Source organism: Xyrauchen texanus, chromosome 3, assembly GCF_025860055.1.
Source record: "Xyrauchen texanus isolate HMW12.3.18 chromosome 3, RBS_HiC_50CHRs, whole genome shotgun sequence".
NCBI classification, from domain to species: domain Eukaryota; kingdom Metazoa; phylum Chordata; class Actinopteri; order Cypriniformes; family Catostomidae; genus Xyrauchen; species Xyrauchen texanus.
In genome coordinates this window covers 25973128-25997224 of record NC_068278.1, presented here as the reverse complement: position 1 = coordinate 25997224, position 24097 = coordinate 25973128, and the positions used below count along the sequence as shown (strand labels likewise).

The window sequence follows — 24097 nt, the reverse complement described above, 5'->3', positions numbered from 1 at the left end:
GCTATTTCTGCAGTATGTAGAATAGCATTATACTGTACTTCTCTTACTATTTCTGATGTAGAATAGCATAGCATACCACTCTTAATACTTCTGCAATATGTAGAAAAGAATACTATCATAATTTTCTTACTATTTCTACAGTATATAGCACACTACTGTACTACTCTTACTTTTTCTGTAGTATGTAGAATAGCATACTACCATACTATTCTTTTTATTTCTGCAGTAACATGCTGATAGTATTGTATACTGTGATGAGTATGCAATTTTACCGTATTTATATAATACCAGGATAACCTACTATTTACCAAAATGTGCCGTATATATTATAGAACATGGTTTTACACACAATAAAGACATGTTTACACTCAGTTAGACACAAATTGCTAAATATACAATTTTATTTCTGAGATGATATCCAGTCGCCACTCGCTGAATTAAACATTCAATATTTAATTCAGTGAGGGGCTAAATTAAACATGTGACAGCAATGTTGCATACTGCTTTTCTAAACAGGTATTGTTACATTCTGCATAATGATTCCTATAATTTACTATTTTTGTGAAATGTAGGTAGTATATACTGTTCAGTATGCTAGAATTCTATTCCATTCTCACAGAAGCAAGCTATTTCTTTAATTCAGTACATTGCTTTTTATTTGGAGCTTTACACAATATTAGCATACCTGCATAATCTAGTAGTGATCGTTATGATAATAAAACTTAGAACATAACTGGAACATAATCAAGCAAGCTTCTGTTGTGCTATTCAATAATGGGAAAGTACTAACAATTGTGAGTTATATGATGTTAATTACTGTATTTTTTTATTAAGGTTAAAGAAGACACAACTTATGGCCTTAATTGCAATATTATCTGTGTTTAGAAAAATGTCAATTCAATTCCTTACCGTTAAAGCCCCAACCAAACATTAAAAATGAAAATATAATGAATGTGACAACCAAATCATTCAGCTAGTCATCACTTTATTGTGAAGTAGACCTAACTGGTCTTCTAGACTTGAATACAAACCTCGTAAAAGATAAATAGAACAATTTGGAATCTATTCCGCAAAACTAAAATTCCAGTTTATTGCAACAATTAGATTTTTTAAACACCTTAGTTTTAAAACATCCAAGGTAGAGATGGCATAGTGCATAACAGAGCAGATATTTATATATGTACACACAAATACAATCACATAGTTCATTCTGACAAGGCTTCAACATCCTGTACAGTCAATATAGTACAAACATTTAGTTTTGTTTACTAAATCTTGAATCCACTGAGTTAAATGGATATCAGTGATCATGGACAAGGTTTACACTGTTTAAGCCTTGCAACGGCATATGTTTACACACTTAATTTGTCTGGAGGAAAAGATTACATCCCCACCAACCAAATACAAATATAATAAAGAGCAGTGTAGTACAATGTCATCGATCTTGGTAGACATATCAATATGCTTATATCAAGTAAAACCTGAATGATTCTGGATGATCTTGTTTTTCCCAAAACAATGTACATGCTATCCATAATTGCTTAACCCGTTGATGTGCATACCCCCCAGAACTGATGTCACTTTGCTTAAATTAGTTCACATTTACTATATAGTCTAGTCAAAAAAGAGTTAATAGTGTTAATAAACAGCACACTATATAGTAAATGTGAACTCATTTAAGGAAAGTATATTCAAACCCATGGGTGGGTTCAATGAGCATCAACATGTTTTAAACAGTATGAACTGAACTGTACAAAATACAGGCATAATCATCAATGAATGTTATGGGTACATATTATTTTTGAAGTTGTTTATAGTGGTAGTACCATTGACAACATGCCAATGGTAGAAATTATGGATTACTCTTTCAATACATTGTAAAATTAAAATAAAAACAAAGAACTTTCAACCTGATGACAGTACATCGTGTATATATTTGTGAATAAAACATGTTTGCCACCTGACAAATAACGGATCACTGACTAAGATCAAAGAAAATAAAATCAAAGCGAACTTGCAAGGGATTCAGTTTAAATACAGGTTGATTAGAGCCAGCACCATTGTGTAATCTACCAGGCTCTCTTTTAATAAACAGGTCTGTACAGTATGTGATCAGTACAGAGCATATCATAAGGTGTAGATTGCACAGTTATCATATCAAAGCATTCCTACAAAAATGATATACACTGTCTCTCTACTTTCCATCATGTCAGCTTGTGTTTGGACATTTCATATAATACTACGCAGTCTGTGACAAACATTCAAGAGATGCAAAGCAAAAAAATATCTGGATTTAATTAAGTTTATATGCCAAGTGTAAGTTGTAAAAATGTCAATCATGTGCTAAAGCTTTGATTAATGTCATAAGGAATTTTAAACATAAACATACAAATATCAAACATAATACATCAAGAAGAAAAAAATTGCATTGTCTACTGGTACAGAAAACTTGTATAGGTATGACAAAACGTTACATTGCTTTTGAGTGCTTTTTTCAATACAGAAAACCATTCTATCATTTAGAACACAAACTGCACAAGTCATATTTGTTTCTATAATATGTGCAATTGTAAGTGATAATGTCATACTCAACACTGGATTTTGGTTTATTTTTCAGGCTGTCCACTACCACCAAATGGATCCTGGTTTATGATTATGTAGGAGAATTACACAGACTTAATTTGGTTCTCAGACTTGTTACAGGATGGATGTGACATCAAAGCTAAGAGACCTGCTCTTGAACAGGATGCACTTTAGTGGGAAAACTAAATAAGGCGCTCCGCTAAAAGCTGTATTGGGGACTTGTGGCCATGCATCCGAAGCTCAACAGAAACATTATAAAGCTGTAACAAACACCGGGGAAGGAAGTGTTTTTGCATAATTTCAATGACTTTTATTCAATCCTTAGTTGGACCCTTTGGAGTCATCAAGGTGGCTGGCTTTCATGCAAATGGATTTCCAAATGGGTCTCTGAAAGGGTCTAATCCAACTGCCTTTATGGGAGGAGAAATCTGCAAAGGTAAACAAAGAAAAGAAAAAAAAAAAACCTCAAGTGTAAGGCTCAGCTATTTTCCAGGATCTCAGAACAAGAGAACCACAAAATACTGTACCTGGTCTCATCGAAACATATAACTATATCTACATTTTTGCAAAATAATTTTATATGACTCGTGTACATATCGCATTAGTCTCCTGTGAAATAAACACTAGAGGCACTACAACAACAACGACTTGTATTTTCTTCCACACAAATCATGAGTAAAATGGCAGATTAAAAGTTAAGAGTAATCAAATAACAAAAGAGCATTTCACTTGCTATACAAAAGACTACACTGTACAAAGTGATTTGATATCAAGTACATTTTATAACATAAGAACACGAGGTGAAATTATGGCTCAGCATTGTACTGTATAAAAAATTATTTGAGAAAATGTGTGCTATGTTGTGATTTCATTTACAGATGACAATTCAACTCAAAAAATTAAGAGAGAAGACAACCTAATTATTTTGGGAAATTCATGCATTTTTGTGGTTTATTTACGGACACCAATTTAACTAATAAAATAAAGAGAGAATACAACCTAATTATTTTGGGAAAATTTGTGTGGCTTAAAAACTAATTAATGTGGGTCACTTCACATGATTTAATTAAGTATTCATAAAAAGAAAACAAGGCTTAAAAAGATTATGTGCTATATTGTTACCAAACCTTTTTAAGTAGTTTCACATACTTTCACATACGTTTTACAGTGTAGTTTACAGTGTTGGGTACAAGTCCAGAAGAGCACACAAGTCTACCGGTGAACCGAAAGTTTCAGCACCACAAAATTATGCTTTAGCATTTGTGTTTTTTCATCTTACATTTGCTTTTTATGACACCATTTTTCAGGTTTAGGTTTAAGGTTTAGGTTAGGGAGATTAGTTTTGTTGAGTTTTTGAACTCAATAAAGCATAACCTTAAAGGGGTCACGTCATAAGGAATAACATTTCTTTCCTTCATAATTTGGCATAAAAGAGGTAATCAAAACATACGTTTCAGATCTCCAAACTCTCTCCACAATGAAAAAAAAAAAAATATATATAAAAAATAAAAGCATTTATTGAAACCAAGCTGCAAAAACGGCTTGTTATCAACTTCTTTGGATTCCCCACATCTCTTGGGGGCTGGTTAATTCATGATCACCTCCACAGCAAAGAGATCATTGCCTAATTTTACATCATTGTACCCTTGGCCTCTTGGTCCTAAGTGGAATTACAAAGGATACCTTTTTCTGCCCATACGGACTATTTTGAATAATTCTTGAAACATGCACTACACAGATGCCTTTGACCATCATCATGCATCTTGCGCCACTTTTAAAAGATGCTGTGTCAAGTTCTAACCTTTAAAAGGATGTCCTGGATGCGTTCTTGTGCCCATTTGTGCTATTTTTAACTGTTGGTCTATGTAAACATGCACTAGATGGATGACGTCTTTGATTGTTTCGATGCATTCCTGGCAATGTGCGGCGTGTTTTAAGAGTGGAACAAGTTCAACTTCTAAATACATATCTTGCTCTGCTCCATTCCATTGCTGCTGTTGGCTGAGAGAACCACGTCCTGTCCTTTGTGTAACATACTGTACATGGATGTCGTGGCTCTGAAGACCAGCTCCTTTCATTTGGCCTCAGTTGATGCATCCCAACATTAGAAAAGATCAAGAAACTGAAGTATAACAGTTCCAGATTGCACCAGTGCAGGATTATAATGTATATGTCTGGCATGATTTACTTTGATTATACTGTATGTCTGCATGGCTTATTACAGCGTGGAATGGAGCTGCTTATGTACAGATTAAGGACAGTTAAAAACACCGTTGGACCTTAACGCAAAACCGTAAGTGACCAGTTTTATTCATGAACGTCTAATCTGATGATGACTGTTTGATATTTATGGTGCTGCTGGGCTTAAGTAAACAGTTTGATACATTCATATGCAATGTGTTTCACTGATTTTGTTGATATTGTTATAATCATGTTGGATATGCAATATGAGCAAATACAGAAATATAGTTTTTGTTGTTGTGGATCAAGTTCATTCTCTCTTCTGAATGAGTTTCAAACATATTTGACAGTATTTGAGGGGTATTACAATATTGGCCAATAATATAAGTGGTCGTTTACATTGAGGTCTTAAAGGAAAGAGAGCCAAAAACAGAGCCTTTCAGTCAGAGTGCCAGAGACAGGGTTAAAATCCTTATTACTGAATGTGACAGGACGGAGGGCGGGGCCAGGTCGTGATTATACACACCCGGTCCCTTATCAGGCTAATTAATCCTCCGAGAGGGATAAAGGCCGATTGCGGACGGTGGTGCAACGAGAGAGAGATCGTTTACGGACATGTCCGTCATGTCAAATCAAATAAAATAAAATCACTTTATTGTCACACTACCATGTACACAAGTGCAACAGTAGGTGAAATTCTTGTATGCAGTTCCGAGCAACATAGCAGTCATGACAGTGACGAGACATATACCAATTACAGTAAACAACATACTTACACAACACAATTTACATATCAAATGTACACATACTTACACAACACAATAATTATATACAATGTACAGTAAACAATACACACAATATACAATACAATAAGTAAGGAGTATATGAAATATATATATATATATATATATATGAAGTAGTATATTGAGGAGAATATGTTGACAGTCCAGTGTGAGATTATAGATGAATAAAGTGCAGTGGTAATTATTGATCCTGAGAGATCAAGTGTTCAGAAGTCTGATTGCTTGGGGGAAAAAGCTGTCATGTAGTCGGCTGGTGCGGGTCCTGATGCTGCGATACTGCCTGCCTGATGGTAGCAGTGAGAACAGCCCATGACTCAGGTGGCTGGAGTCTCTGATGATCCTCCGAGCTTTTTTCACACACCGCCTGGTGTATATATCCTGGAGGGAGGGAAGCTCACCTCTGATGATGTTTCTGGCAGTTCGCACCACCCTTTGCAGGACTTTGCAGTTGTGGCCGGTGCTATTTCCGTACCAGGAGGTGATGCAGCCAGTCAGGATGCTCTCTACGGTGCTGGTGTAGAACCGTATGAGGATGTGGTGGTTCATTCCAAACTTCCTCAGCCGTCTCAGGAAGAAGAGGCGCTGGTGAGCCTTCTTCACAACGGCCTCAGTGTGGACGGACCATGTGAGTTCCTCAGTAATGTGGACACCAAGGAACTTGAAACTGCTGACTCTCTCTACCGGTGCTGTGTGTGTGAGAGTGTGTGTGTGTCTTTTGTTTTAAGATAATCATTAAAATATTGTTTATACCGCCAAGCCGGTTCTCGCCGCCTCCTTTCCATTGAACTGCGTTACACTGTATTAACTAAATTCTGACTGTTTTTGGTGCAAAAAACTTTATTACTTTAAAAAACTATACAATTATTAGTGGACCTCAGGGAAAATAACACAATTAGAAAAAATGCATGAAATTAACCCCTTTAAAAACGTCATTTGTTTTTATGTCACATATACTTTTAATGGCACTATTGGTTAGGTTTAAGTTTAAGGTTTAGGTAAGAGAGGTTTTGTTGATTCAAAACTCATCTGTTTGGGAGAAAACACACAGTGGACATTTCAACTTGCAACTGCAGCAATACGTACTATTATTTTGCAAAAACAGTCACGTAATTTTCATGAGATCAGGCTGATACGATAAAATGTTTCATAATGGATTCTAATGATCTGAACACATATACTTACAGTGACAGGTACAGATTTGCCAAACAGATCTTTTCCAAAGGAGTTGTTGAATGGGTTCTGACCTCCTACATTTGGTGTCTCTGTGTAGTGACAATAATAATTATATGACTACAAAAATATAACCATTGCAGTCATAAGCAGGCCCAGGAGGAATCTGCTGACTTTTATCACATTGTATAATTTTGGGGAATGCATTTAAACACGACATAAATGTGAGCTGAGAGTACCTCACTCTAATTGGTAGCTGAAATCAAAATTAAATTAGCCAAAATGTTTAGTAAATGAACATGTAAGTTGCAGGGATGTGTCGAATTTTATGACTGATGGGCAAAATTCTGATTCTGCTGAAATATGTGGATACTTCTGTAGAGTTCAGCAGCAACAGATACAGTGTGGGTGTGGTCATAGGCTATGAATTAAAAACGGATGAAATTCTAATAAAAAAATAAGGTATGATGTAAAAGCTAACCTTTCCTTGCTGGCACGTTTGGTGGCTTTGCCATCTGGAAATCCTTAAACATGTCCTTGATATCTCTCTTCTCTTTTTCCCCTAGAGGATCTAGGTCAACAAAAGCATTACTGTCCACCTTTGGAGCTTCTTTGGTGGGTAAAGCCCGAGGAGGAACCTGTGGAGGGGGACTGGAGCTCAGCTGTACATCAGGCCCAAGGCATGCAGTTGGTGGAGATACACTGGTCTGGAAGGGATTCCCCAGGGTTGTATGCAGGGTCCAGGATGCATTGGATCCACGGGAGACTGGGGTGGGACTCCATGAGGGAATTAGTTGGCTAATGGGAGAGGTTTCAAAACCACCCGGAGTTGTTCCCCAGGCAGGCACAGGAGAATTAGGGAAGATAGGTGCTTGGGTGAAAGGCTGAGAGACACTGGTGGTGCTGGGAAAGATGGAGGAGAGGGGCTGATTCCATGGAGCTGCCCCAGGAGTGGAGACTGAAGGGTGAGAATGTAGAGGCAACCGGTATTAAGAGCAGATATAACAGTGGCGGATTTAGGCATAGGCAGCATTAATGAATGCAATTTAAACCAAAAACCTATTACTGTGGAATTGCAGGTCTTACAATTACAATATTCTAGCATTTTTTAAAATAGTTTTAAAAAACAACTAACCATCTTAAAGCACTTTTCAATTGCAAACCAAATTAATGAATGCATGGGCATGACAAAACTCATTCTAAGCTCAAATTTGCATTGAATAAGAAGCAGTGATATTTTGAAAAAGCACAAATGTATAATTATTTATTTATTTATTACTTCTTACCAAGAGATGTGAGTGTTTCAGTGGAGGTGGGGCTCTTGCTGAAAAGACTGATAGAGTTAACAGTGCCATTCTCTTGTTGAGGAGATGGTGATTCGGATTGGTTAGGAAAAGCAAATGGATCTGTCCCAGGTTTTTCATTTGAAGGAGACTTCAGAACAGGGATTAAACAAGCATGATAATTTATTATATGAAACAAAGTATTACCTTTTCCACCAGAGAAGTGCATTGGAAAATATTCACATGTAAAATGATTGAAAAGACATTAGCAAATCAATCCTTACCTTATAGGCACAAATCACTGAAGCAATAAAAATTGAGGTAAACAACATTACCAGATCATTAGGTCGTGTTGCATATATTTAAATTGAAATCAGAGCGCTTAAAAGGACATGCAAATTATGAATCATTAAGACCAGAGTGATGCAAATGTTCATGTTGTACCAAATTCGTGGTACATGTTGGACTTTCATTCTTCCGTGGAACACAAAAGGAGATGTTAGGCAGAATTTTAGAGACTGACAATGGTATCTGTCTCAGTAACCATTCACTTTCATTGCATTTTTTTCCATACAGTGAAAGTGAATGGTGACTGAGGCTGACATTCTGCCTATCATCTCTTTTTGTGTTCTGAGAAAGTCATATAGGTTTGGAACAACATGAGGGTGAAAATTATGACAGTATTTTATTTTGGGGTAAACCATTATTTTAATATGAGTCAGAAAAACATCCTACAGAGGTCTGTGGCTCAAATAACTTGTGATCTGAATCAAAACCTCACCTTTACACTCCTCCTCCCCGCTTTTGTATTGAGTGGAGGAGGGCTTATAATGACCGCATCCATGGCTTGATTGACAGGCAGGTCACCAATGCTTCCATTCTCATGCATTACTCCATTCTGCACTGGCTGGATCTTCTCAGACCCTCCCAGAAGTGGATTAGGTGTCACATGCCCATGTCCATTCTGCTCCCGAACTGGCACAGTCTTCTGAGTCCAGGCTGTCGCTTCCACAACTCTACCATCTAAAGGCCACTGGCCATTACTCAGGGCCTGGATGACTGTCCTGTTGGAGATCTGGTCAAACTGCTGGCCCAAGTAGTCAGAGACACCATTCTTAGGGCCACCATTGAAATAACTATTAGGGCTGTGGTTGGCTGTGGCAGGGTCTTCCTTGATTGGCTGGTCGTTCCTTTTGGAAAATGGGTCATCACTGAACGGGTCATGGATAGGGGTGGGGAAGAAATTGAGCTGAGAGGAGAAGGAATTCTCAGGCGAGAGGCTGGGTGGGGGTCTGGGGACAGAAGATGAGGTGAAGGGGTTTCCTTTAACACAATTTTGATTGCTGTCTATCTCAGTGGACAGATCCATCAAGAGGATGTCCTCAGACTCCTGAAAGAAGATTTATAAGACAAAAAGATAAATATGTTGGCTGAAGTCAATAATAAATACGAGCACTTTTTTGTGGTATACAGTTGAAGTCAGAAGTTTACATACACTTAGTTTGAAGTCATTAAACTCATTTTTTAACCACTCCAAAGATTTAATGTTAGCAAACTGTAGTTTGGGCAAGTCATTTAGGACAGCAACTTTGTGCATGACATTCGTCATTTTTCCAATGATTGTTTACAGACAGATTGTTTGACTTTTAATTTGACTATATAGCAACATCTCAACACATCAGCCAGGAAATTAAAGCTTGGTTGCAAATGGGTCTTCCAAATGGACAATTACCCCAAGCATACCTCCAAAGTTGTGGCAAAAATGGCTTAAGGACAACAAAGTTAAGGTATTGGAGTGGTCATCACAAAGCTGACAGAAAATGTGTGGGCATGTTCGAGCAAGGAGGCCTATAAACCTGACTCAGTTACACCAGTTCTGTCTGGAGGAATGGGCCAAAATTCAAACAACTTATTGTGAGTTAAAGTTAAATAATTTAAAGACAATGCTACCAAATACTAACTAAGTGTATGTAAACTTCTGATCCACTGGGAATGTGATGAAAGAAATAAAAGCAGAAATAAATAATTCTCTCTACTATTATTCTTAAAATAAATCCTAACTGACCTAAGACAGGAAATGTTTTATATGATTAAATGCCATTGTTAAATGTAATTGACTAAGGTGTATATACATTTCTGACTTCAACTGTACATGAAGTGAAGTCATGCATGAAGTAAAATAAACTTGCTCCATAGGTAGATGCTGTGTAGCCTAATAAATAGTACTCCCACACTTTTTGACCAATGCTTTTCCATAACCAACGTTCACTCTAGCCAGTTCATATATTTTTTAAATCATTGTAAAAGTGTTGTTGATCGCTGGGGCACATTTTTATTTGTATGGGAGGTACCAATTTGTTTAGGAATTTATAGATTTAAAAAAGGCATGTAAAACAAATAATTCAAACAACTACGCGTGTTATTGTTCAAATGTTACACATAACTGATGGATACAAAATGGATGAATGAACGTCACAATTGTAAATTATACACTCACCTAAAAGATTATTAGGAACACCATACTAATACTGTGTTTGACCCCCTTTCGCCTTCAGAACTGCCTTAATTCTACGTGGCATTGATTCAACAAGGTGCTGAAAGCATTCTTTAGAAATGTTGGCCCATATTGATAGGATAGCATCTTGCAGTTGATGGAGATTTGTGGGATGCACATCCAGGGCACGAAGCTCCCGTTCCACCACATCCCAAAGATGCTCTACTGGGTTGAGATCTGGTGACTGTGGGGGCCATTTTAGTACAGTGAACTCATTGTCATGTTCAAGAAACCAATTTGAAATGATTCAAGTTTTGTGACATGGTGCATTATCCTGCTGGAAGTAGCCATCAGAGGATGGGTACATGGTGGCCATAAAGGGATGGACATGGTCAGAAACAATGCTCAGGTAGGCCGTGGCATTTAAACGATGCCCAGTTGGCACTAAGGGGCCTAAAGTGTGCCAAGAAAACATCCCCCACACATTACACCAACACCACCAGCCTGCACAGTGGTAACAAGGCATGATGGATCCATGTTCTCATTCTGTTTACGCCAAATTCTGACTCTACATCTGAATGTCTCAACAGAAATCGAGACTCATCAGACCAGGCAACATTTTTCCAGTCTTCAACTGTCCAATTTTGGTGAGCTCTTGCAAATTGTAGCCTCTTTTTCCTATTTGTAGTGGAGATGAGTGGTACCCGGTGGGGTCTTCTGCTGTTGTAGCCCATCCGCCTCAAGGTTGTGCGTGTTGTGGCTTCACAAATGCTTTGCTGCATACCTCGGTTGTAACGAGAGGTTATTTCAGTCAAAGTTGCTCTTCTATCAGCTTGAATCAGTCGGCCCATTCTCCTCTGACCTCTAGCATCAACAAGGCATTTTCGCCCACAGGACTGCCGCATACTGGATGTTTTTCCCTTTTCACACCATTCTTTGTAAACCCTAGAAATGGTTGTGCATGAAAATCCCAGTAACTGAGCAGACTGTGAAATACTCAGACCGGCCCGTCTGGCACCAACAACCATGCCGTCCTCACAATTGCTTAAATCACCTTTCTTTCACATTCTGACATTCAGTTTGGAGTTCAGGAGATTGTCTTGACCAGGACCACACCCCTAAATGCATTGAAGCAACTGCCATGTGATTGGTTGATTAGATAATTTCATTAATGAGAAATTGAACAGGTGTTCCTAATAATCCTTTAGGTGAGTGTATATATATATATATATATATATATATATATATATATATATATATATATATATATATATATATATATATTTTTTTTTTTTTTTTTACTTGAAATTACCTTAACTTGATCTCTCACAGCCATTGCAATGTTTAACAGAAGAACAGAACAATGCATCAACATAATTTCCACAAAAAAAAAAAAATCCCTAACTAAAAGTGTCTATAATATTATAAAATTAATGTAAACATTAAGCAAAACATAACACTATATGCTAGCAGAGGCTGATTTCTTCTTGTATTTTCTGTAGAAAGATTAATTCGTTTTGTGGTTACTTGCAAAAACATATACCTCACAATGCAGCACAGTTAACAATTTCAGAGGCATTATAATCCATCATATAGGAGGAAAAACCTGCCTCATACGGCCTAAAAGCACCTCTAGTGAGCAATTCTTCACCCAACAACTAAGCCTTGTTGAATTTCTTGTGCTTGTTATTTTTATTGGCCTGTGCACAGGTCCTCATGACCGCCTTTTCTTCATTTGAGGTTAATCAAGCACTTTGTGAGAACACAACCAGAGACCAAATAAGAACAAAAAGCAGGATATGAGAGGTTATAATGTCTTAATGGCACTAGTCTCTTTAAAAAAGTATAATACTGTGTCTCATTTGGATAATGTTACTTTGGTCTGGTAAACAAGTTGGTTAATTCACTGTTTAATAGATTATTTAGTGGACTTTAGTGTTTCAAACCTGTGTGACTTTTTTGTGGAACACAAAAGGAAATATTAGGCAGAATGACAGCCTCAGTTAACATTTACTTTAATTGCATATTTTTTTCCATACCTTCAGCATGTAAACATGCACATCGATATGCTGATCACTATCAAAAATCAAGCCCATACAAACATGGGAAGAACATGCAAACTCCACACAGAAAGGGCCAGTTGATCTGGGACTCAAACCAGGGACCTTCTTGCCGTGAGGCGACAATGCTACACCCACCATGCCGCTAGAGCTGAAATATGCATCTAAAAATCTTTATTTGTGTTCTGCAGAAGAAAGAAATTCAAACACATCAGGAATGCAAATGAGTAAATGATGAGTGATTTTTTTAACTTTTCCTTAAAGCATAATCAGTATAAGATCACGTATGTAAACGTGCTCAATGAAAGTAAATGGTTACTTAGGCTATCAATCTGCTTAACATCTCCTTTTGTGTTCCTCAGAAGAAAGAAGGTCATACAGGTTTGGAACAACATTAGGGTGAGTAATTGATGACAACATTTTCATTTCTGTGAGAACTATCCCTTTAAATAATATTAGTGTGCTTTTTTGTGATTTACACACAATTAAAACTTGTTCTGGTAGCCTAACCGGAAGAGTATTGCACTAGCAATGCCAAGGTTATGGATTAAATTCCCAGGGAACACACTCATACTGATAAAACCATGCTTTGGGTAAAGCATCTGTCAAATGCATTAATGTAAATGTAATACAGCAGAGTATGCAATAAAGTAGAATGTCATTGTACATACAAAACTTTAATAAGCAGACTTTGTAGTTAAAATGTCTTAAAAAAACTGTATTAGCATATTTACAGTCTTGTAACATCAATATGCGTTGACTGATTCTGTTTAGTCTTGCCCAAAGGTCTTACCGAGGGAGAGTTTAAGTCAGGTGGGGTCGACATGTCTCCAAACAAGTCCAGCTGTTCAACACCCTATAACAGAGTCAAAAAACATAAACCTGACCAGACTAACTCTGTGCCAAACAGAGTCAGAGCAACCAAACACCAAATAGAAGAGCTATTCATACTAAGATGCCAAAACACAGAAGGCAGATTAATGAAAGGAACTGAGGGGTGGAGAGAATGAGGAGAATTGTGTTTTTCCAAAGACTGTGAGTGAAAGGAGTGGAGTCAGAATAGCCAAAGCTGCTATGTGATGCGTCTCAGAGATTTCCTGTCTGCTAACTTTATTAGCTTTTACCCCCTGAGTAGAGTAATTTAAGTGCAGTGTGGTGTTTCTGAACACAACTTGAAGACAACCCAGCAGGGGGCATTATGAACCGGGCCAGAGAGAGAAAGAGAATTATACTGGCATATGTTACAGTGAATGTGGAGACTTCAGTATAGTGGCCACTAACAAAAGTCTTTCACAGGGTGTTGAGAGCTCTGTTGACCATTTGGTTGGTACATGTAAACTTCATAGCAATGTATTCTAAGTAGTAACCATATGATTAAACAATGTTTACTCACTTTTCTGTCATTGTGTAAGGCTTCAGTGCCATTCTGTGGAGGAAAGATTGACAGTAATTGAGATATACTGCTCCAGAAAAAATTAAGTGCCCACTGCAAAATAATCTCAGGCAAAATGTTTTTTTTTTTTTTTGTTTCTCAGGATTTACTATTTATAGTTATGTGTTTGAGTAAAATGCAAATTTTTGTTTTATTCTATAAAGTACTGACACTATTTCTCCCAAATTCCAAATAAAAATATTGTCAACTGATCAAAATAACAAAAAAGATCCAGTGATTTCAGACCTCAAATAATGCAAAGAAATCAAGTTCATATTAATTTATAAACAACACAATAATAATGTTTGAACTTAGGAAGAGTTCAGAAATCAATATTTGGTGGAATAACCCTGATCTTAAATCACAGCTTTCATGCATCTTGGCATGCTCTCTACCAGTCTTCCACATTGCTGTTGGGTAACTTTGACATTATGCCACTCTTGGCACAAAAATTCAAGCAGCTCAGAGGGGTATCGACAGTATCGGGAAATGGAGAAATCATGGATCAGTTAAGCTGCCAAATATAAAACAGTGGCCAGGGTGTGAAACTAGCAACCGCCACCCGCAAACTTTGGGAATGTGTGCCATCGCATCCAGACCCAGGGGGGCTGGGTGACTCAGAGAGAAGTAGAGGGGACTGTTGGGAGGCGAAGAGGTCCACTTCTGCTCTGTAAAATCTCAACTAGATTTGTTTCACTACTTCGGGTTGGAGTTTGCACTCCCCCTTCGGCTTCTTCTGCCTGGACAGGCATCCAGGGTATAAATTGCTCTGATTAACAGGAGCTTGCCCTGGGCCCAAAGGAGAATCTGCTGTGCCAGTCTGTTCAGCTAGCATGAATGTAGTCCTCCTTGATGGTTTATGTAACAGGCTACCGCTGTGTTGTCCACCTGCACCAAGACATGGCAGCCTCTGGAGGAAGTATTTCAGGGCTAGAAATACAGCCGTCAACTCGAGACAGTTGATATAACAATCGAGCTGACGACTCTACCATTCCCCTTGAGCTGGACGACCACTTAAGACCGCTCCCCAGCCCGTCAGGGAGGAGTCTGTCGTTCGCAACCTGCGACGGCAAGACGCCATTAGAGTGGGAACCAAAGTGAGGAACCGGGTTCTGAACCACATAGAAAGGGTACGTAGCACACGGCGCATAACCGTTATCTGCCTTAGGGGACTGGCCCTTGGATGAAATCCCCTGGCTTTGAGCCACAACTGAAACGATCTCATGTGCAAAAGGCCCAAGGGGATCACTGAGGAGTCAGTTGTCATGAGACCTAGGAATCGTTGATACTGATGAACAGTGCAACCTTGGCCTAGCCTGACTTTGCTCAGAGTGTTGTGAATGGACTCGATTCGAGCGGGAGACAATTGTGCCCGCATTGTGATTGAATTCCATACGATCTCCAGATAGGTAGTTTTCTGAGTGGGAGAGAGGACGCTTTTCTTGGCATTGAGCCTGAACCCCAGAGAAACCAGATGAGCTAGGATGATATCCCTGTGCTATAATGCCAGTTCCTGTGACTGTGCTAGTACCAGCCAGTCGTCTATGTAATTCAGAATGCGGATGTCCCGGAGTCGCAAAGGAGCCTGTGCTGTATCCATGCATTCCGTGAATGGGTGATAAGGCTAGACCGAATGAAAGAAACCGATATTGGAAACCCCGAAAGCGAACCTCAAGAACTTCCTGTGTTGTGGCAGACTTTCTATATGAAAGTGCACATCCATGAGATCGATCGTGACCAACAACTCGCGATGTTGGATTTGAGACACGACCGTCTTGACGGTTAGCATCTTGAACTTGAACGCCCTCTGAGCGATTCAAGCATCAAAGGTCTAAAATCGGACGCAACCCTCCATCCTTCTTGGTGACCAGGAAGTATCACTTTAGTAACCTGACTCCCTCTCTGGAAGGGGAACATGTTCTATGGCCCCTTTGACCAAGAGATTTGCAGTTTTTCCCACAGTAGACCTGCTTGTTCCGGTTTCACGGTAGTGGGAACCACGCCGTTGAAATGCGGAGGACGGCGAACAAACTTAATTCTGTTGCCTTTTTCTACTGTTCTGAGGGCCCTCATAGAAACACCTGGTAGTAGTTTCCATGCTGCCTAGTTCTCTGAGATGGGTTTTGCCATTTTTTTTATTCTGACACTTCCTGTTGAGTGGATGTCGAGTGTCCTGCAGGAAGCAACGGAACACCCAACATTTTTCTGGAAACTGCTAACTCCCGAAATGCCAGAGGCGGTGGGAATGGAGTGGTTTCGTGGGGGTATCGGGAGGGTATTGTTGGATGTTTTACACGAAACCCCCACTGCTGGGCGCAAGACCACCAGGGCTTTCTCTTCTTAGAGATGTGGTCCTGAGGTCTTGCTTTGGGGGCTGCTGAGGGCGACGAGCCGGTCCCCAGTCTCTGAGAGGGGGGACGCGATTCACCACACTCTGTTTTTGAGCCTTCCTTCTAGAAGGACCGGGGCGGGGCTGGGTGGCCGGCAGCTCCTCCCCGAGTGCCGTGAGGGAGGAATTGCATGAAGGCTTCCTCATGGTTTTCACCTCCTGGAACTTGGTGATAACAGTGTTCATGGCATCACCAAAGAGGCCAGAAGGCGAAACCGGGGCTTTGAGGAGGAACACTCTGTCCCTGTCTTTGATTTCCGAAAGGTTTAGCCATAAGTGTCTTTCTGTGCTGACCAAAGCAAACATAGACCGGCCAATGGTGCAAGCCATCTGGTCACCCAGAGACACAGATCTGTGGCACGACGAAGCTCGGCGAAAGCCTCTTCGTCGACCGTACTGCAGCAGGTCAGCCTGGTATGACTGCAACACTGCCGTAGTGTGCAGAGCAGCCCCAGCCTGACCTGCTGCCTGATAAGCTTTTCCCACAATCGTGGAGGTGGTCCTGCACGGCTTTGTTGGGAGAATGGGTCTCTAAAGAAATGATACCGAGCCAGGCGAGAGATAACCCGCAAGTGTCTCTTCTGCCGGCGGCATCGTGGAATACCCCTGTGTCTCAGCACCCATGACAGTCGAATATGTCGACGTCGAGGGCACGAAGACACGGGAAGTATAAGGATTCCTCCATGAACGAGAAATCTCGTTATGGAGGTCATCGAAGAAAGGAAGGGACTGATATAGCGTTCCCTTCCTTCTTTTCATTTTTTTTGGCCACCAGACAGAAATCTGTCTTCTAGTTTGGAGCGTTTGGGGGTCTCTTGATCACGTGGCCAGTCTAACTGTAGCCTAGCCACAGCCCGAGTAACCACCTCGTGCAATTCTTCAGCCGCTTTATTATTGTGCGTGGAATGTTCAGAGGTGGGTAGCTCAAAGTCTGCAGACTCAAGAGATTCAGCGTCCCCCTCGTGAACCGAAGAGGCACGCTTCAGGCTCACGAGAAGGACCAGCTGTATCTTGGGACTCGCCTCTCGCTCCTCAGCCAGATCCATGCGAGAGCTCCACGATGAAAGAGTGGGCCACTGGCTCTTGGAATTAAGCGAGACGAGTGCGAAGCATTTGGACTGTAAACAGATCGCAATGCTCGCACCTGCCCTGCCCCAACGCAAGAGCAGCATGCTCTTTCCCCAAACACACAAAACAAAACTGGTGTGTGTCCGTTTCAGACATAGAGTGTAAACACGGGAACACACACTGTTTGCTTTGATTCACACTCATTCTTGGAGAGAGAAAAGGTTTTCTGCGCACTGCCTAACAAATTCTAACTCCTAACAGAGGAAAATACATTTCTGACAGCTTGAGAAGCACAACACACAAAGAGTGGTCTGAAGACAAAAGACCTGACGATGCACCTGTGGCACATCTATTTATAGCCCTGCTACAGGTGCATCCTATGATGTCACCAGCAGAGGCTATAAATTCTAGTCAATTTCATTGACGTGTTGCACACATATTCACAGCTGGTCACTCCTAAAGATGTTCCCAAAGCGCTAAATCAGCGCAGCATCAAAGTGTAGCTTTTTGATAGGGAACTGATAATTTTGCAGTGGTCTCTTAATTTTTTTCCAGAGCTGTAGGTTGCACTGGCAAAAACAATATAATATATACATTCTGCAGCTGTTTTATTTAAAATATGTCAATACCCACCTCCAACACTTTATTTAATTCATCCTAGAGAGGAAACAAGATTAATAATTAAGCCAAAAAATAATCAGAATAATATGACAAGCAAAAGTGTGCATCAACAATATTTATTGTTTACCCTATCCATGTAGAATAAAACTGCTTTTACAAGATTACTGTTATGACTGGAGTCTTCGTGTGATTTTTTATTATATGTTTCAAGTTAAACTTTTTAATGAGGAAAAACATTGCTGAATGCAGTGCCCCTTTTGGCCAGAAACATACTTTACACAAGTACACGTACACAGAGTGCTTGGCCATACATAGTTAAAGGAAAAATGTACCTAGAAATTATAATTATCTCACCATTTACTCACCACAACACAAAGATATTTTAATGTACATATGATGCTTGTTTGTCCATACATTTCAAGTGAATGGTTACCAATTTTTTAAGCTCCAGAAATGGCAGTATAAAGGAAAACCAAAGTGATTTAACCAATGTCTTCTGAAGTGATCTAATCAGTTGTTGGAGAGAACAGTCCAAAATATATTACTCCCTTTGCACCAAAAATCTTGCCATTGCAGTCTCTAGCAACTATCATGATTTCAAGATTGATTAGACAGGGAAATTCACTTCCAGCACATGTACGATCAGCACTGGTGCCCCCCAGGGATGTGTGCTCTCCCCACTAATCTTCTCCCTGTATACCAATGACTGCACCGCCAAGGACCCCTCTGACAAGCTCCAGAAGTTTGCAGATGACAATACTGTCATCGGCCTGATATATTATATGATACATATTGTACATATACATATTATTCGACCTCAAACAGAAGGGAGGTTGAACGGCTGGCTCACTGGTGCTGTCAAACAGTGGAGACGAAAGTGGACTTTAGGAGGAACACCCCAAAATTGAACCCCCTCACCATTCTAAACAGCACCGTGGTATCAGTGGAGTCATTCAGGTTCCTGGGCACTACCATCTCACAGCACCTAAAGTGGGAGACCCACATAGACTCTATTGTGAAAAAGGCCCAGCCTTCGCCAGCTGAGGAAGTTCAACCTGCCACAGGAGCTGCTGATACAGTTCTACACAGCAGTCATTGAGTCTGTCCTCTGCATTTCAATAACTGTCTGGTTTGGTTCAGCTACATAACTGGACATCAGAAGACTACAAAGGACAGTTTGGACTGCTAAGAGGGTTATTGGTTGCCCCCTGCCCTCCCTTCAAGAACTGTACACTTCCAGAGTGAGGAAAGGGCCGGAAAATAAAAAATCACCCTGGACCCCGCTTACCTAGCCCACTACCTTTTTGAACAATTGCCTTCTGGACAGCGCTATGGAGCACTGAGCACCAGAACTGTCAGTCACAGGAACAGTTTTCCCCTCAGGCTATCCATCTCTTGAACAGTTTAAACTGCCCCATTGAGCAATGATTATGTGAAATACACAGCTTAGTCTATTTATATTTATCCAACATACCCTACCTCTTCTGCCCTTGCATTTGTATATAACAGATTTGTACATAAGTATATATATATTTTTTTCTTCTTTTTTTTGTCTTATTGTGTATTTCTATATATACTTATTATATACTATATATACTTATATTTTCTATTCACTTTTTATTTTTATTCTATTTTTTTCATTATCTATAGCATGTTGTTGTAATGTTTGTGCACAAGTTCCTCGATTGTGTAAGCATACTTGGCAATAAAGCTCATTCTGATTCTGATACTGAAATAAAGTTTGACTTGACTTCCAAGTGCTTGCGCGTGCTTTGGAAGTGTAATCAAGCTTGAAATCATGATTGCCAAGGAGACTGCTGATGTCAAGATTTAAAGTGATTTTTTATAAATATTTTGATCTGTTCTCACTCAAAATTGATTCGATTTCTTCAGAAGACATGGATTATATCACTGGAGTCTTATGCTGTGTCTTTGTCATTTCCGGAGCTTGAAAATTTGGTCATCATTATTCACTTGAATTGCATGGAAAAACAGACATTATACCTACATTAAATTAATTTGTTTGTGTTCCACAGAAGAAATAAAGTCATCCGAGTTGGAGATGACACATGGGTGAGTAAGTGACCAGAGAATTATCAGTTTTGGGTTAACTATTTCTTTAACTCTTTAAATTTTATACTTCTTGATTTACTGTGGTGGTGACAAATCTCAGTACTCAAGTGGGCAATAGAGATACCTTCAAAGTCTGTGCCATTAAACTGGATGCGTTATCATTGTTCAGGTAAGCTGCTATAATAACAGTATATAGACTTTACTTGCTCAGCAATATTTTATTCAAACTGTTGCTCTGCCATGGCAGTAGTTGGCTTGAAAGAGAAAACGTGCAGCAATGTTGAGAATGTAACGAGTACTTTTTATGAATTGCGGTCCAACACATTTTGGAACACAACACTGCACAGAATTGAGCTTGCCTAGCTAGAATGCATCTGGATTAACATACTGGGGTAGAGTATATTTCGGCCTTTAAGCTGCAAGCTACCCATCAAGAGATTGAAAAACACTAAAACACAGATGTACAGAAACTGACACTAGATGGCAATTTTTGCAGCCTTCATGCTATGTAAGTGAGCTAGAAAATAATGGGCACACACTAATGTGGTATACATTAATACACTAATGTGGTATAAATAAATGTTTCAGTAATTAAGTTTGTGATATTGAATGGCTCATATCTGAATGGGTCTTTTTCCCCCTGCTAAAAACAGGGAAAACAGCATAGCTAGTAAACAGCATATGTTTTGTTTTCAATGCTGGTCCATAACAGAGGTGCTGGTGTTTAATCAGAATGAATTTCTTGGTTAACCAGCATGTTTTGCTGGTGAACAACATGGCTATGCTGGTCCACCATCTAGACCAGGATCAAACTAGACTACCATGAGAATAGCCTAGAGAATAGGTCTTGTCATCAGAGTTTACATTTATTTGCAGGGGTCATTTACCTTCTTGGAACCTTTAACTTCTTTTTTCTTCATTTTGAAGATTAACTGAAAAAGATCCTTCAGGTCAATAACAAGAGGCTCCGCCTGAGTGGAAACACAAACAGCGTGTGAAACAGCATGTTTCCAAAAGGTTTAAGAGTGATATTTTTTTGTTCAAGGATGTGTTTTGTGTGTGTATTTATGAACTACTGGGAAATGTGAATGAGAACTACAGAAAGAGAGATAATGGAAGGAACAAGAGAGTTTGTGTGCCCAAGGCATGAATGTGTGAAAAAGGAAAGAGCAATGCTCTATAAAATCTCAATGGACCTGCTGTGCAGTTTTAATGGCGAAGAACTGGTGCTGGCCCTCCGCACCACACACATAGCCAAATGCTCTGCCGTCAGTAACATCTCGAGCAATGAAGGAGATCTTATTCACAGCATGCTCCAGTATTGTAGCCTGAGGAAATTAAAACCAAAAACAATACATACTGTTTTTAAGAGATATTCAAAAGATACTTCACCCAAAAATGGAAATTCTGTAATCATTTACTCACCCTCATGTCGTTTCAAACCAATATGACTCTCTTTCTTCTGCAGAACACAAAAGGATATACGGTATTTTAAAGCTGCACTATGTAAGATTTTTTTTGGTAAAAAATTAACAAATTGCCATTATTGATTGAGTACATAAACAATCAGTGTTCAAAACAATGTTCTTACATTACCCCGATTAATTACTGTAAGCCTATAATTTTTTTTTAAATTTTCAGCCGTTGACTCTGATTTGGCACAAAATCACTGGCTTATGACGTACATCTTGTTCCCATGTAAACAGTAGACGACAGGAATGCACTGTTTTAGTTTGTGAGGAGCCATTAAAAAGAAGAAACTACAGTTCAGTCTGTCACACTCACACAGTTTGGGACAGCATCACAACAATCTGGATGGATGTTTATCTGTTATCCGTTTGGCAAAGTTGTTTACCTGCTTTAACCCTTGGACATGTTGTCTGGTAGGGTTGTTGAGGTTAAAATTGTTTGTCATGCTTGTATGAATCGAACAATGCTCATGTGTTAACCGATCGCGGTGTATCTACGTTGTTGGGAGAAGTTACTGTGGACACACATGTATTAATATTTATGTATTAAGACTTCTGAAATTAACTTGTAACTGTTACATTGCATTTTTAAGAATATTAAAGTCACGTTTAATTAAGTATATTTTATCCCCATCATTATTGAATCCTTGGTTTTATGTTTTTAGTTTACTGTGTTTTTGTGAGCATTGCATAGACATACTATTGTTGTATTACAGTTCACCTGCATTATCAACTGAGGCTGTACAATATAATAATAATAAAGTCTTCTATTGAATTCTTATCAGCCTCTTAAACTGATAAGTGTAGTACAATACAAACATTAATAGTAGATAAAACACTTGAATGATCATTTTAAAATAAACTGGTAATTCTCTATTTAAAAGCACTTTGAGTATAGTGTCAGAAAAGTGCTTTAAGTGTAAAATTCATTCATTCAAAATATGTGAATACGAGTGTTGTTTATCTTCATCAAAGCAATTAATATTTCAGTTTTAAATGTTTAATCATATAACAATATTATATCAAATGCCTTTAAAATATTTAGAATATGACAAACATGTCGCATGGACTACTTTATGACACTTTTGGTTGCTTTTTAGCAGTTGCAACATTTTTTTAAAATATATTATTTTGTGTTCCACAGAAGAAAGAAAGTCATGCAGGTTCAGAAGGATATAAGGTTGAGTAAATAATGACTTAATTTTCATTCTTGTCTTTACTTAGATTGATGTGACAAATGATTAACGAGTGAGTGAGAGAGAGAAACTCACCCCTGTTTTCTCATCTGTAACAGTGATTCCTGAGAGAGAGATGTTCACCCAAACTCTTTGCTTGTGTTTGCCCTGAGAGCGAGCAGCCGCTGCCTTGCCCTGTCATTACAGAGACAATAGGTTTTTAATCATTTAACAACATTTTTTTTTTTTTTATTTCTTGATTTAGGGTGTGGTCAGTGTCCTGTGGCTGCTAAATAAACCTGTCTATAAACCATTGTTTGAATTGTGTCAGGGCTCTTGAGGGGGTTAGCATGACTGTGCAGTACAAAGATAAACATTGTGATAATGATAGTAATTTAAGTGTATGAACAATTATAAATGAAAGAAGATCTTGTTTAAAAGAAGTAGCTACTTATAAGTTGGATCATGAACATTTATTTAAATATGTGGCAGCCAGAGAAGAATGAGCTTCCCCTGCTGAGTCTTGGTCTTTTTCTTTAAAAATCCAAATCATCTTAGTGATATTTTTCTTTCCACAGTTGTGTTTTGCTTACTTACTGAGGACATAAAGATACTATTTTCAATAAAGCTTTGATATAGCATGTATTTTGAAATCCAGGGGGGCTGTGCCTGACCTGACAAGACGTTAAGTACACTGCCTGTACACAGCCCTAGCATATGCTAATATTACGTTGGACCGCCTTATCATTGATTACGCTGCACATTTATAGTGCCATTGTTTCGACAACCTTATGCAACATTACAACATTTATTTCCATCCAGTCGCATTCATTTTTGGCCGAGATCTTGTATTGATAATGGGAGATTCAATCCATTCTGTAAAGTCTTCTCCAGCACATCCCAAAGACTTTCAAAGGGGTTAAGGTCATCCTGGAATATGCCTGTGCCATCAGGGAAGAAAAAATCCATTGATGGGATAACCTAGTCATTCAGTCCATTCAGTAATCAGGTAGTCAGCTGGCATTTTATTGCTGCATAACATTGCTGAGACTAGACCTGACCAATTGAAGAAACCCCAGATGATAACACTGCTTCCAGAGGCTTGAACAGTCTGCACTGTGCATGATGGGTCCATCTCTTCATGCTCTTCCCTTCTTACCCTGACATACCCATCGCTTTGGACTAGGGTATATCTGGACTCAGACAACGTGACCTTTCCCATTGCTCCACAGTCCAATCTTATGCTCCCTAGCAAACTGAAATAGTTTTTTCCGATTAGCCTCACTATCAAGAGGC

General features: G+C 39.0%; 1 protein-coding gene across 3 annotated transcripts in view; it reads right to left on the bottom strand.

The window, feature by feature from the left end:
* Positions 1 to 965: 965 nt before the first annotated feature.
* LOC127622787 (disabled homolog 2-like) overlaps positions 966 to 24097 on the bottom strand; it is a 55589-nt gene continuing 32457 nt past the window's right edge. For all 3 annotated transcript variants that reach the window (XM_052096878.1, XM_052096887.1, XM_052096884.1), the window contains exons 4-14: positions 22898 to 22996; positions 21354 to 21485; positions 21045 to 21128; positions 18097 to 18120; positions 13968 to 14000; positions 13368 to 13430; positions 8802 to 9410; positions 8024 to 8171; positions 7219 to 7695; positions 6750 to 6829; positions 966 to 3011 (exon numbers count right to left, since the gene is read on the bottom strand). In XM_052096878.1, the coding sequence (XP_051952838.1) occupies positions 2943 to 3011; positions 6750 to 6829; positions 7219 to 7695; positions 8024 to 8171; positions 8802 to 9410; positions 13368 to 13430; positions 13968 to 14000; positions 18097 to 18120; positions 21045 to 21128; positions 21354 to 21485; positions 22898 to 22996 (1818 nt within the window). In that variant the 3' untranslated portion in view covers positions 966 to 2942. The remainder of the gene's footprint in view (positions 3012 to 6749; positions 6830 to 7218; positions 7696 to 8023; positions 8172 to 8801; positions 9411 to 13367; positions 13431 to 13967; positions 14001 to 18096; positions 18121 to 21044; positions 21129 to 21353; positions 21486 to 22897; positions 22997 to 24097) is intronic.